Source organism: Plectropomus leopardus, chromosome 10 (genome assembly GCF_026936395.1).
Source record: "Plectropomus leopardus strain MGB_pleo_1.0 chromosome 10, ASM2693639v1, whole genome shotgun sequence".
Classification (NCBI taxonomy): Eukaryota; Metazoa; Chordata; class Actinopteri; order Perciformes; family Serranidae; genus Plectropomus; species Plectropomus leopardus.
In genome coordinates, this window is record NC_142185.1 from 19,582,836 (window position 1) to 19,596,755 (window position 13,920).

Consider the following 13,920-nt stretch of genomic DNA (forward strand, 5'->3'; position numbering starts at 1 on the left):
TCCTATGTAATCTGTTTCTTTTGTCAGGTTTTGAATAGTTTATTTTTTGTGTAAATGTAAAGATGTTTTAATAGCTTGGGTTAGCCTCCCCAAATCCATAAGATAACTTTGATTTAATTGTATTCTTTTTTTTTTTAGACTGAATCCAACTTGAGTAAAGAGATGGAGCTGGTTATTAAAGATATCAAGAATACCACCCAGAAGAAATACATGGATTACGGCAAGAACCCCGGCTCCCCTGACAATGATTTCCTCTTCATGTACTCCGTGGCAAGGTGAGGACAAAGTCACACTCTAATTTTTTTTATTAAGAATACTTTTATTGAATTTTAGGCCAATAGGTCCGTCATCCATGTCTGGAGTAGTACAAAAATGACATATGAGCTGGAGGTCAGGTTCAGTATTAAAAGAGAGAAGCAGGGATGCCTATACAAAAATAATAGGGTAATTACACTTATATACACCGACTGAGGGCAACAAGGACAAGGAATAAACACAATCTTCATTTCAAAAAAGTGCCCCATACATTTTGGAATTTTGTATCTGAGTCACAAATTAAGTAGCGGATCTTTTTGAGATTAAGGCAGGACATAATGTCCTTCAACCACATGGATGGGCGGAGGTACTTTGCAGATTTTTGAACCAGCTTTGTATTATGACAGTGTGGGTAGTAAATGAACTGTGGTAACTTCCTTCCATCTTGTCAGTGTGTGGATCTTCCTGCTAATTTGCCAGCAAAAATATACAGGATGATTAGTTTCGCTTTACCTGGCGTTTATTCCTGCTGGCTCTAGGGCTTTTACTCGAACTGCAGATTACACTCCCTTTTTTTCTACTACTACTGACAACATGGACACAAAGAGTATAGCAATGATAGAGATAGAGAGAGAGATATACAACATGTGATTTGGGCTTCTCCTAGCCTGACCCATAAAGCACTGTGGATGGGTTGAATATTGCCCTTTCGAACAAAAAGTTACATTAAAACCTAGTTTCATAATCTGATAGACTCTCTTGCTTTATCCTGGACAAAACTGTACATCAGAAGTTTTTGTGCATGTATACGTGTGTGCATCGGTTGTCAGACTCATGAGCAATGAGTCGGTCATATTGGGTTATTGCTTAGGTAGTCTTTGTGTCTACAGTCCTCAAACTTGGAGGTCCTCTTTCTGCACCACCTCACACATTTTTACTCACATGCACACACTGCTGACTGTTGAGACCAGTGGGATAAATGTCTGCTTGCTCTTTCTCTTGTCTCTTAATGCCATCTCCTCAGCCTGAATAACAATGATTCTCCATGCAGAAGGACAGTACTGTCCTCCCTCAGTGTTGGAGTCTTACTTTGTTAGAATTTTACTGCAGAAAGTCGAACTGAAATTCAATACTGCAGCCAATAACAGTTGCATAGCACTTGCACCAAATAAATGGATTGCTTTGCATTTTTTCAGCCTTGTTTAGGGAGCTGTGATTGTATAGTTGTTTTCTTCAGACCTGTCATTATACAGCTGGGAGTGTTGCAAAAACCGGTTGTCACTTTACGCCACACTAAAATGGTATCGACTCTTGCTCATTCTCCACTTACGGAGTATGGATTTATTTCACCTCCTGACTGAACTTTGGGACCTCTAGTCTTTTAAGTGGTTCTTCACACAGTCCCTTTACATTACTACTGTGGAGCATCTGAGAGTAAGCTTATGTTCTACGGCTACATCCACAACATTACGTTTTTGTTTTAAAGGGGACCTATTATGCTTGTTGGGTTTTTCCCTTTTCTTTATTGTTTTGTATAGTATTTTTGTGCTTATAAAAGGTCTCCTAAGTAATAAAGCCCAAAGTCCAACTCAAAAGGAGTTCTGTGTCCCTCAGAAGGCACTGCTCCTAAGCTGTCTGAAACATATATGTGGTTTACCTGATTAAAGTCATGTAAATGACCTTAAAAGATAAAAATATGTTTTTGACAAGGCCTAATTAATAAAGTGTAACACTAGGACAAGCTAAGGACCCCATCTGGTGGGTTAGGTCTGATCAGCTGTGTAATGGCTGGGCACGAGCCACTGGTGACACAACATCAACAGTTGTGCTGTCTGCGCAATCCATTTCGGGGAAGCAGTAGGCGAGGCAGACTGGTCCGATGCATACTGAGGATTTTTTCTGAATCAGTTTGACATCCGGGTATTTCTGGTATACTCTGGCTTTCGCTTTTGTTCGCATACTACATACTGCATTTTGACCAAATCAGTACATGCTGCTAGTTTAGTAGGCGGTTTTGGACACAGCCAGACAGTTTTAGACAGATGTGCTGCAGAGAAAGTGCAGTATGAGACACATGATCTGTCTCATTCTGATGTGTCAGTCTGGACGCCTGATAAGAAGACTTTGGAAAATGATGATGCAGTTGCACATGTTTGTTTCCTGATTGGGTGTTGTTTTTGTTGTCATTTATTTCCCCATTTGTGCCAGGGAAACAGTGAAATCTATACTATAAAAGAATAAATTGTTTCCATGTAATTCAGCTGTTCATTACACTGCCTTTAAATTAGCACAAATTCAGTCATACAAATATATGACACAACATTTAATATAATCTTACATGAAAAACACCTTTTTTTAAAAAAGATATTTTATGTAATAGACCATAATTCCCTCACCAGTATCAATATTATGTTGCTGTGAAAACCAACGAAGTTCTCCCTAAAACAACTTGTTTTTATTTGTTTCCAGCGAAGCTGAATTTCACAAAATTACACAGAACGCAATAGAAAAACATCAGCCACTGTCATCAGTGAATGTCATCTCATTTTCCAATAGGCAATTGGCACTCAACAAGGCTAATATCGGGTGATACTGATATTCAGCCATAAATTGGTACATCCCTATTACGACAACTCCCAAACTATACTTTCTGCCAGCTTGACCACCTTGTAGTCATGTGTTACTTTTAGTACCGATTCCACCTCTTGATCAGTCCTAGCAAAGAAATATCTGGTCTTGATTTTTGCTCTTGCTATTCTTCCTTTGTAGTGTGACATATTCATGGTAACCAAGCAACCATCTGGAGAGTTGCTTATTGTCAACTTTAAAACCCTGCCTTAAATTGAAATGTGTGAATGTACCGAATGAACCGGTGTCTCAGTTCAATTTTGGCCAATCACCCTCCCCCAACCTCAGGACATAAAACAATTACAGCCCTTTCTCAGGTATTTGTATCATCTCAACAAGCCGGTCACAGGTCAGAGAAATGACTGGCTTTCAGTTCACCTTGGGGTCTCTAACTTCTCACCACTCCCATTCCAAGAGCTCTGTCCTTCCTGGAGCATAACCATCTAGACCTTTTGCCCACCCAACGCTGTAGTTCCCTCAGCCCTCCACCCTGAACAGAAAGATCCCCTGAGTGTGTCTGGGTGCCTGTTGGCTCTCTGAAGTTCAATGAACAGCGCAAATTGCCTGAGGAGTGGAAAATTCCTTTGTCACAGGGGCACTCTTATCAGCAAAAGCCAGATGGAGCTTCACCGTGGCTGCATTATCTATGTGAAATTGCTTTTTCTCCCAGGAAACCCAAGGATTTGCCCCCACCTCCCTGGCCCATAGAAAGAAATGGCCAGTGGCGAGATGAAAACAGGCCCAGATCAGTCTTATTTTAGTAATACCTATCTGTTTTCACCATCTATATACTTTGTTAGAGCTTTTAGTTTATTTTTCACTGTTTTGGTGTTGGGGAATTAAAATTCAGGAGTGAAATGTGTTTGGATATGCATGGGGAATGCACATTGGGGATTATGCATGAACTGTGGTTGGAACAGCTTTTATGCTAATGGTCCAGCTTGTGTAAAATCAGTCTTGGAAAGCTGTCATTTACTTGATACGGAATTGCTGCTGCAAAACAGCCGCATTAAACGGCAAATGGCTTGACTAGGCAGCATCTTTCATCTTCCTAATCAAACTGGTTAAAGAGGCAGGCTACGTTACCAGAAGCTGAATATGATGATACTCAGCCATTAATACCAGTACCTCCATGCACACACTGTGCTTTAATGACTGCCCTTTAAAGAAACACTGTATCCAAGATTGATTATTTTTGTGTCAGTGACTCACCCCATGTGACCTGTAACACATGGCATAGAAATTTTTTCTTGCTTGCTCAATTATGAAGATGCTTTAAAATAAGTTTAATTTTAGATAAATAAATTAACATCTATTAAAAATATTAACTAAACTAACTGTAATTTGTAATGCATATCAAGGTCATTACTCTCATACACAGACATACATAATTTGGCTGAAATATTGCTGTATACCCCCCCATGCACAGTTGTGTTGCAGACTTGTTCATTTAATGGAATAACCTCTTCCAACTTGCTCTTTGGGGAGCAAGTTCAACACATTAATGGATGATTCACTTTTATTGTATATTGATGTGCAAGTATATGATGACGTATACAGCATGCTCATAGCCAGTGAAAAGCCAGTGCTGCTTGTCATAGTAAAGCCCGAGATAAGTGAGTGGAGGTATGACTGAGCAGAACTCCTCACTGGTAAATAGGTTAGAGGCGCATCTTCAGTGATCAAATAAGACCAGGCCTGCAGCATTTGGATACATAAAAGGGTTTACTTTTTATGGTTTGGTGAACAACATTGTAGCAAAAAATCCCAAAAAAAGTGTTGGTCTGGGCAGGGTATTGTTTACAAAATAATGCTACAAGTACCCTAAAGTGAAATAGATTCCAATAGATTACTTCATTAAATTCTTTTTATTCCCTCCCTACCAAACATATGAATGAAAGCATCCATATGCCAACACCACTCCTCCCCCTCCAAATGATTTTTACATTGATACTTTTTGAAAGTATTCAAATTATTAAAATATTTATTAAATAACTGTACAGACAACTCCCTCAAATACACCATGCTTGACTCACCACACCATAGACTGTATAGGTGGTAGCTGCAGTATTGGGCCGATCATATGTGGCATTAAATGGAAGAACACTTGTAGTTGGCTGCGAGAAAAAACATACAAATAATAATTTAAATAATATATAAATTATATTTTTTTCTACGTGTCCAAAAAAGACAAAATGCAGGTATTGCTTGACTTGAAAAGTTTCAGTTTTACTTGACACTGGGTTATTTCGTCCCCTACCTTAAAGGTACTGAGCAGCGATACCCAGGTATACTGTTTGTTTATCAACAAAATACTGAGAACATAGAGTAGAACAACCAAATACTACAGTATGATGCTTTCATTGGCCGACTATCTGTAGGCAAAGCAGGAAATTTAGTGTGACTAACTGGAAGTGAAGTTTGTCATACTACATTTTTGAAGTTAATAGATGATGGCAAGTTTGAATATTCAACTCTATTAAACAAACCAAAGAGTATAACCATGATAATTTACAGTTAACTTTGTTCTGTCAGAAATGGCAAACACATGTAAATCTCGGTTCTTATTCATGTCTGTAGTGTATGTCGAGAGTAGTTGTGGGTTCTTAACTGTCGTTGGGTGGTGTAGTGTTTGGAGCTCCCCTTTACTGATTATGAAATGTACAATATAAACAAAATTTCCTTGCAAGCATGGTTGAATTTTTTTCCGACAGCGTGTGTGACGGGGTTAGTGATTGATAGGCAAAGGATCACTTTTAGCTAAAGTATACTTTTAAAGGGTTTTGCTTGAAAATGTATGGTAGGGTTAATGTATCAGTGGTTTTGTTTTACTTATGCATTTGTTGAACTGTTTTCTTATGTGTACCTGCTACCTAATAACAGTCATGGCTCTTCCTCCTCAGGACCAACCTGGAGTTGGAGCTTGTGCACCGGGGAGGAAACTTGTGTTCTGGAGGGGCCAGTGCAGCTGCCAAACGCTCATGTCTCAGTGAGTAGTTACTCTTCTTCTTCTTTTTCTTCTTTTATGTCTCACAATTCAATTTCTTCTCTCGTTAAGTTTGCTAATATGCAATGTGCTAAGTCTGGTTTATGATTTTAAGAAGAATACCTTTTTTGTCCTTTTAATTAATGCAGCTTTTAGACATTTGTGTTTTGTCTGTTTTCAGTGACTTTTAGTGTTGGTAGTTTGATGTGCTATTTCAGATGTTTTGCTGTTTAGTTTGACAATTATAGTGACTTGTGTTATTGCAGGTGGCTATATATCATTTCCCATGAGCCTCTGAGTAATAAAGTGTCTGGTTTGAGATCAAACCCCTTTCCTCCATGTTACAGCTGAACCATTAAAAGAGAAAAAAATACAAAAGGTCGATTAGCAATGGCAGGCAAGGATAGATGCTGTCCCAGGTGGGCTGTTTGGAGCAGTCAGGGTAAATGAAGCAGACAAATGGGTCAAGTACTGTTATAGTTGATTGTGTCACAGCTGACAAGGGCATGCGTCGAGGGGACGATGAAAACTGTGATCTTATATCCTCAAAGACGAAGATGAACATCAACCACAACCAGCATTTTTTGTATTGATGACTGATCAAAATGGTATTAAATATTTATGGATGAAGGTATTGCAGTAGGAGGTATATATGAAGGTGTCAGAGTTATTTTTTTTGTACAGACTACGCCCTATTTTCTGTTTGTTTAATTATTCTGTCAAAGTTGGGGCTGCTGCAGTGAAATGGCCTGTCATCCTTGAGTGGCTGAAAAGAGATTTCACGCTGGAGGTTTGCCATTTTTGAGCTACATTAACCACGTAGCCATGCTGACGGCCAAATTTACTCAGTTGCAGTACATTAGTGTTCGTTCTTCTTAGGGAAATGGATTTGAGGGAAAACGGCAGACGTGTGCTAACTGTGTGCTCACGGGGTTCCTAAGCCTGTTTCCCAGTAGGCATTTCTTCTGTTAAACTGATGAGGCCAGGATGGACCACAGAGGCAAGCTGCCTGCAATTCCCCTGAAATGGGCTAAATCAACTCTAGAGAGTCAGCCTCCAAATAGCATGTCCTTGGTTTATTTAACTGCAAATATATGAATTAATCTTGGGACTATGTGGCTGCTACTGTGCAGGAAGTTAAAAGGCATGTTAATCATGTTGACCTCAGTTGTGCAGACTTGCAGAACTTGGTGAGTGTTGACAGCAGAAAATGAAAATGCACTTTTGTCATTCTTTTCAGTGAAATTGTGCGAACGTTCTTAAAACATTATCAAGAGGGTAGGCTTTTTTTCATGGAAGACATTTTCATATGTGACAGTTAAAAATGTTAATAAATAATAAATAAATAAATAAATGACTGTTGAATTTATACTCATAGTTGAGGACTTCTGAACCTCTCCTATTTTCCTTTGGACCCCAGTGTCTTAAAGTTGTGTTATCAGTTTAAGTAGAAGAATAACTCACTCTATTGTTTGATTTGTAGCAATTTTGTCAAAGCTGCTGAATATGGGTATTTCAAATAGTTTGAAGCTCATCAGCTTCAATCATTATTGATTAACACTTAAATGTTGAAAAGCATTTTTTTGCATATCTGTTAGAGTTGTTTTAATTCTGATACTAATATTGAAAATGCCTCTTATACTGTCTAAAATTCTTAGTCGGGTATCAACGAGTAGTCAGTATATGCATGGGTCTGATAGCACACAATTTAACAACAAACTTTAAAGTAGTGCCACACCCTTTTAAAATTGCAGTTTTCCCAGCAATCAGTTCTTTTCTGCTCTAAAACGGTAGCTTACACAGCAAGTTGTGCTGTATAGCCGCTAGCAACTAGCAACTAGGAATACTCTTTGAGATCCACAAATAATTAATTTACTGTAAATAGTATAATGTCAGCTGTTAGAAAAATGTCAACAATTTGGCTATTTATATGACATTCATCCTCTGTAGGTATTCATGTTTTACAAAGGCTTTAACCTGAGCCATGCCATATTACAATAGCAATCACATCTTTACAAGGCTAGTAGTAAACATCTGGGTTTTGTTTGTTTGTTTTAACGCAAAGGTATCAGATCAGTACTTGGTATTGGCAGATACTCAAGTTCAGGTGTCATAATTGGTATTGGGAAGAGAAAAATAGCATCGTAACGTCTCTGATGTTAATCCTTTCTGTTTAAGCCCAATATTTTTGCATAGTTGCAGATAAAGATGAGGCTACAATGAAATTATTAGTCTAAACTATTTGTAGAATTAGATTCCAGTGGTGGCTGCATATGATTGTTTCCAGTGTGAAACAAGTATCTCAAATATCTTGCAAGTGCTGAAAAATCCTGAAGTCATCATTTATTGAAAAAATTAATTGGTGGAATTTAGCCATTCATTAACAATATTTGTACTGCAGTCAATTAACAGTTTGCTCTTTAGCTTGTAGTACACAAAGACAGGCATGCACCTGTAAAAAAAAGGGACGACCTAGCAGCAATTTTAACAGCATCATAAATTACATATATTCATTAAATAAACAAAAGACTTTATGTAATCCAATGAATCACTCTATTTAAATTAAGGATTTTGTTCAAGGATTTTGACAGACATTCAAAACTTTATTCAGAAACCTTAACAGAAGCTTCAAATGTAAAAAAACAAACAACACATGCCCTGACACCAGTCTCTTTGAGGAAGCTCCTCTAAGTGAAAACAGACGATATCACATTAAATTTGCCAGCCCTGAATTTGGTCACCTCTGCTCTACTTCTCAACATTTCTTCCTCCCCTCTTCCAGGTTAATTCCTGGTAAGAGGTGAGTGGTAGAGCGGGAAGAGAGGAAACAAGCTGTAGTGAGGACAAATGGGATTCAACCAAGCGCTGACACTTTGCTTTCTTTGTGCTGTGTCTTTGGTTGCCTTTGGAGGGCAGTGTTGCTCTAACTATTAACAGTTCACACACAAGTCAAATTGCAGAGCTGATTATTTGAAGCACTTTGCTGCATTACAGCATCACAATTCCCTGTAAAACAAAATCAAATAGGATTAGTGTTGCTTATTGAAAAAAGGTTTAGTTTACACAGAAGGTTGTTGAGTTCACCTGAAGATTAAATTTAATTGAGCTGATTGGTTTATTGGCGCTGGTTTATATTGTCATTCAAATCTTTTGCTCTAATGCTTGTTTAATTTTTGGCTTTTAGAAACCTGGATTGAGTTTATAATTGGAATATGTCGGTTAATTTATTACGAGAAAGGGAAAAAAAAGAAATAAAAGGACATTTCTCCACTTTGAAATCTATCACTTCACATCAAAAATAACTTACTTCCTTTTGCCCATGTTAAGGCTTGCTTTAACGTCATACATTTTGGTCCTTGCAACAAGAGCTACAATGAATAATTATTAGTTGTCAACTACTAAATTAGTTGGCAGCTAATCTGATATTTGATACATCAGTTTGGGTGGTTTTTTTAAGGGAAAAAAAGAAATCCAAAATCTCAGATTTCAGTTTCTTAAATACTACTTTAACACCTTACAATTGACTAGTTTTATATTTACTTTATGTTTTCTGTATATTGTATTTTATATTTGTTACATATTTGCTTTTCCTGCTGTTATTTTAGTCCTTTCAGGCTTTGTATCTGCACTCCTCCAACTTTGTATTCCAACCTATGTACAGAAATTTCTCACGTGATAATAAAGTTGTGTCTTATCTTATCTTAGTAAACTGAATATATTTGGCTTGTGGCCAAGACATTTGAGGACATCATCTTGGCTTTGGGAAACACTGATGTACATTTTTCACTTTTAAAATAATCGTTCCTTGCAGCCCCACATGTTACAGGTTTATTCTGAACAAAGACAATCAAGGCTGTGAATTGTCCTGCTATTAAAAGCGAGTGTGTACACGAGAGATTGTGTACGCAGGGGGTCTCTCCTCATGTTCCATTAGTTTCACAACGAACAGGTGTGACCTGACCAAAGAGCTGCTCGAGGCTATCAAGCGCTACCATGCATCCATCTGGCCTGGCCTGGTTTTATCTGAGCCAAACCATTCGCCTGCAGTCACTTCAAGTCAACTGCTCTCATCATGTGATCTACACTGGTGGGGCGTGACAGTGGACACTGAGATAAACAGACACTTGCTGCTTTTGTTCTTGTCAGTCATTATTGGAACATAACAATGATTTTTTTTTTTTTTCCCCTATCAGATCAGCTGTTCCATGTGCTGGCCATGCACATGCGTCTGTACAGCATTGATTCAGCCTACAACCCCTGGACTAAGCTGACTCAGGTTACACAAAGCCGAGAGGCAGAGTGAGTGACTTTCTTTCTAAAGTACCTATGCTAACAGCAAATCTATAAATCTGTTCACACGTTCGTCATACCCCCAAGTCTCTACTCTCCCTCGCACTTTTCCTCCCTTACATTAACATGCAATCAAAGGGCCACTTTGTCCTCTCTCTCTAAACGCCACCATTTCCTCCTGCCCCCCAACAGCCTTCCCTCCACACAAAGAGGAGCTAAAAACAGAAAAGGGACCATGCGTGGTTTCCATAGATACCAATAATTGCTGCATCTGGCAAATTACCGGGCACTCCGCAGAGAGCAAAACGACCCTGTCAAATTCACTGTACTGAGAACAACTGCACAACACCATAACGGCACGGCGTCTCAGCTCCCCAGCTGTCCACCTAGCTTCAACAGAAACCTGTATTTATTTAAATACAAAGGACATCTACCACACACTGTTTTTCTGTCTTGAATAACCACTGTACCTCAGAACATGTTATTTTATGCACATTTGTATTTGGCTGTCAGAATTCAGGTTTTTTTTTTTTGTTTTGTTTTTTTAAAGGAGTAAAAGAAAAAAGAAAAACTGGCAGCACTTAACAATACAAGATGAGCTTGAACAACCTTTCCTCCCTGTTAGCATTGTCAGACAGCTTTTACACCTGTTACTGTTAACGTGCTCATAGCCATACTGTATTCTCAGAGGAGCCATTTGGTGTTTAAAAATACCTTGCTGGGGTTTGGGGAGGGAGCACTGTCATTGACACCCTTAGGCAGTCAACCTGATCTAGCCTAGTTAAACAGGACAAAGAGAGATGCTTTTAAGTCGATGCAAAAATTAGTTCTTGCATTATTTCTGTTGGACGAACCATGAAAGAGAATGTATGAGGATTTTATAGAATGCAAATATAGTTTGTATGCAGTGGTCTTAGCATGGTTAAAAGCTGCGTCCTCGGAGGCTTTATTCCAATGCACAGTGGAATTAACTGGTGAGTGCTTTGGTAATGGAAGGTATTATTCTTTTAGTGCAGTTCCTCTCATTCAACAGCCCCCGAGGCTTTTCAAGAGTAGAGCGGAGATTGGAACCTCGCTGAATTGTCAACAGAGTAAGAAGACATTTAAATGGAGATGGCACATATTACGAATATGTAACATTAAGAAAGTAGGTTGGGGAACATAAGGAATGGGCCTTTTCATGCCAGGTTCTTTAAGCAAATTTGAAATGATATACACAGCAAGACCTCATACCTTTTAAAGTCCTTTTTTAGACATGAAGTGCAAAACACTTCTGCCTTCAGGAAGCATTTATTGGGATGCTGTAAAGCTTTTTAGCATTCTGACATAAATTATCCGTAGGGCTTAGTCACACGATAGGACATTGATGGAAAGAGCCTATGCTTACATGAAGTCATGGTATTCACAGTCATATTTTCCAGGCCTGAAAAAGTCATGGAATTTGCAAAAATCATTGAAAGTTTTGGAAAAGTCATGAAATCTTTTTGTGTATAATAACCTTGTTACAGTAATCTAATAGGGATAACCATCCACATAATTCAACGCAACAGCAAACATAACATACGCTATAAGCAGTATTTTCTGTAACTGCTGACGTAATGCTCTAATATGCTTCTTTGTGGGAAATTTTGTTCATCATCACGTTGTTTGTTCATTTTTTATTTATTTTTATTATGGGTCCTTGAAAAGTTTTGAAATTTTGTCCTTGAAGATGTGTTGGCATCCTGTAAATTACCATCACATTAATGTAATTAGGCACATATCTGAAAGGTGCTTATGCTAAAAGTAGCACAGCCAAACCTTAGCATATTTATAATTTCATGTCATTTCTATTAAGTAGCGTACCTGTATTTTACAGTTTGTATGACCGTATTAATTTTAGTTGATGAATGAATTTGTTTCTTGCTGTGCTATGCAAGTTACAGAAAACTAGTTTTTTAGTTATAGCTACTAGTTACTTCTCTCTAAATTAATCAAATTAGAACTGCATATAAAAGTCATTAGTTCATTTTAAATATCTGCTGCATATCTCCAGTCAGGCTACAGGAGTTTTGGGCCAGTTTATCCCAGATTCACCGCTCCTTACAAACAGAGGAAAAATCTGATGGGGGACCTTGTTTGGTACCCGTGTTCGGCCCAGATGATCTGTTAATCCGCTGGTTATACAGATCCCGACATAAGCCACTCAAACTGCTCGCAGGCTCATCTGCGCTGCCACAATAATAATAAAAAAAAAAAAAAGATTTGATATTTAGGATTTAAAATCTGGATGATAAGCTTTAAGAATACGTCAGTACGGATCAGCAGATGATGTTGCCAAGCAACAGTGAACATTCTAGCCCCTGAGGCTAATGTTAGATGTTACACTAACGTTAAATGCAACATGACACTGATTGATTCACGTTCATCGCCCTACTGCAATGATTGATGTTGAATCCAAGGTTCCTGCAGATCCCTAAAAAGTCTTAAAAGGCATTGAATTCATTAGTCTCAAAATAAGTCTTAAGTTCTTAAATAGTATAAAAATGTCTTTTATACGAGACCGGATCACAGCCGTGATAATATACGAGCACAACAACTCCCCTGTGATATTGCTTAAATATCATTCTTACAAAAGTCGTAAAAATGCTAAGACGTTCAAAGTAGGACTAAATTAATCTTTTTTTTCTGATGAGCATTGTACAATTTAAAAAAAAATTGGTAACTTTTAGATAGAAAGAGCAAGTTACAGAATGCCTCTTGCAATTACATCTCCAAAAATTCATGCTTCATGTTCCAATAAATATTTCTCTTAAAAAGTCTTAAATCTCACTTGCCTAAATCTGTAGGGACCCTGTTTTGGTGTGTATTTCTGTCAAATGTTTGGGCTTAGATTTCATTTAAAGTGGTATTAAAAACATATTAAAAAGTCTTAAATTTAATTTGTTTATACCTGTAGACACCCTGGTTGCATCATAACCTGGGAAAAATCTTTGGAGTAGGCTGCATTGTGTCATTATTCTATTTTAAAAATTAGTGGAATTTCTGTATGTGTTACTCCCAAAGCTGGTTTCTTGCTTCTTTCCATAACAGTTACTATTTGATATGGGACCCTGTATGTACATTACCTTCTGATTAATGAAAAATTCTCTTTCCTGTCTTGCAGTGGCTTTGATGAAGAGAGACCTGAGGTCCCCATGCTGTTTCGAGATGTCCCATCCCTCCTGATTATCTTTGTGCTAACAATGCCACAGCCTCTGCGAAAAGGTACAGTTTTTACCTCTGCATCACGACACTACAAGAGAGCAGAGAGTGTCTCAGTGGCTGCTCCACAAGGACAGCTCCATTATCAGCAGTAATCAGAGCTGAGTGCTGGAAAGAAGCATTTCACATCTCTTATCTACACTCCTTTTGCCGTTATTTGGCCGTGAGGATCAGAGAGACGCGACCCCAGTGATGGGAGGGCTGCACCTCCTTCGTGTGCCCTTCATCTATGGCTTGTTGCTGCTTCTCCTCTATCTCAGCCCTTCAGTAGAGAGGGCGGAGGGCCACCTAAAGACCTGGCCCAACACACTGCAGTCATGTTTAATGGGAGAAGTGTCACAGCAGGCAGATCATTTCATTGATGACTGAATTAGGTTGACCGCTGGTAGGGACAATTAGGATTTTGGGAACATGGCCAATGTGGATTTATTGTTAAATGTAACTTCTGAATAGTCAACATTATCGTTAGATTTTCTTAGTTCTAGGGGCGGGGAAAAAATTGATTCTTTGATGCACTA

At 38.3% G+C, this 13,920-nt stretch overlaps 1 protein-coding gene across 2 annotated transcripts in view; it reads left to right on the forward strand.

The window, feature by feature from the left end:
* ubr3 (ubiquitin protein ligase E3 component n-recognin 3) overlaps positions 1-13,920 on the forward strand; it is a 57,962-nt gene that overhangs the window by 33,034 nt on the left and 11,008 nt on the right. For both annotated transcript variants that reach the window (XM_042494429.2, XM_042494430.2), the window contains 4 exons: positions 139-275; positions 5,787-5,872; positions 10,063-10,168; positions 13,305-13,405. In XM_042494429.2, coding sequence (XP_042350363.2) covers positions 139-275; positions 5,787-5,872; positions 10,063-10,168; positions 13,305-13,405 — 430 coding nt within the window. The remainder of the gene's footprint in view (positions 1-138; positions 276-5,786; positions 5,873-10,062; positions 10,169-13,304; positions 13,406-13,920) is intronic.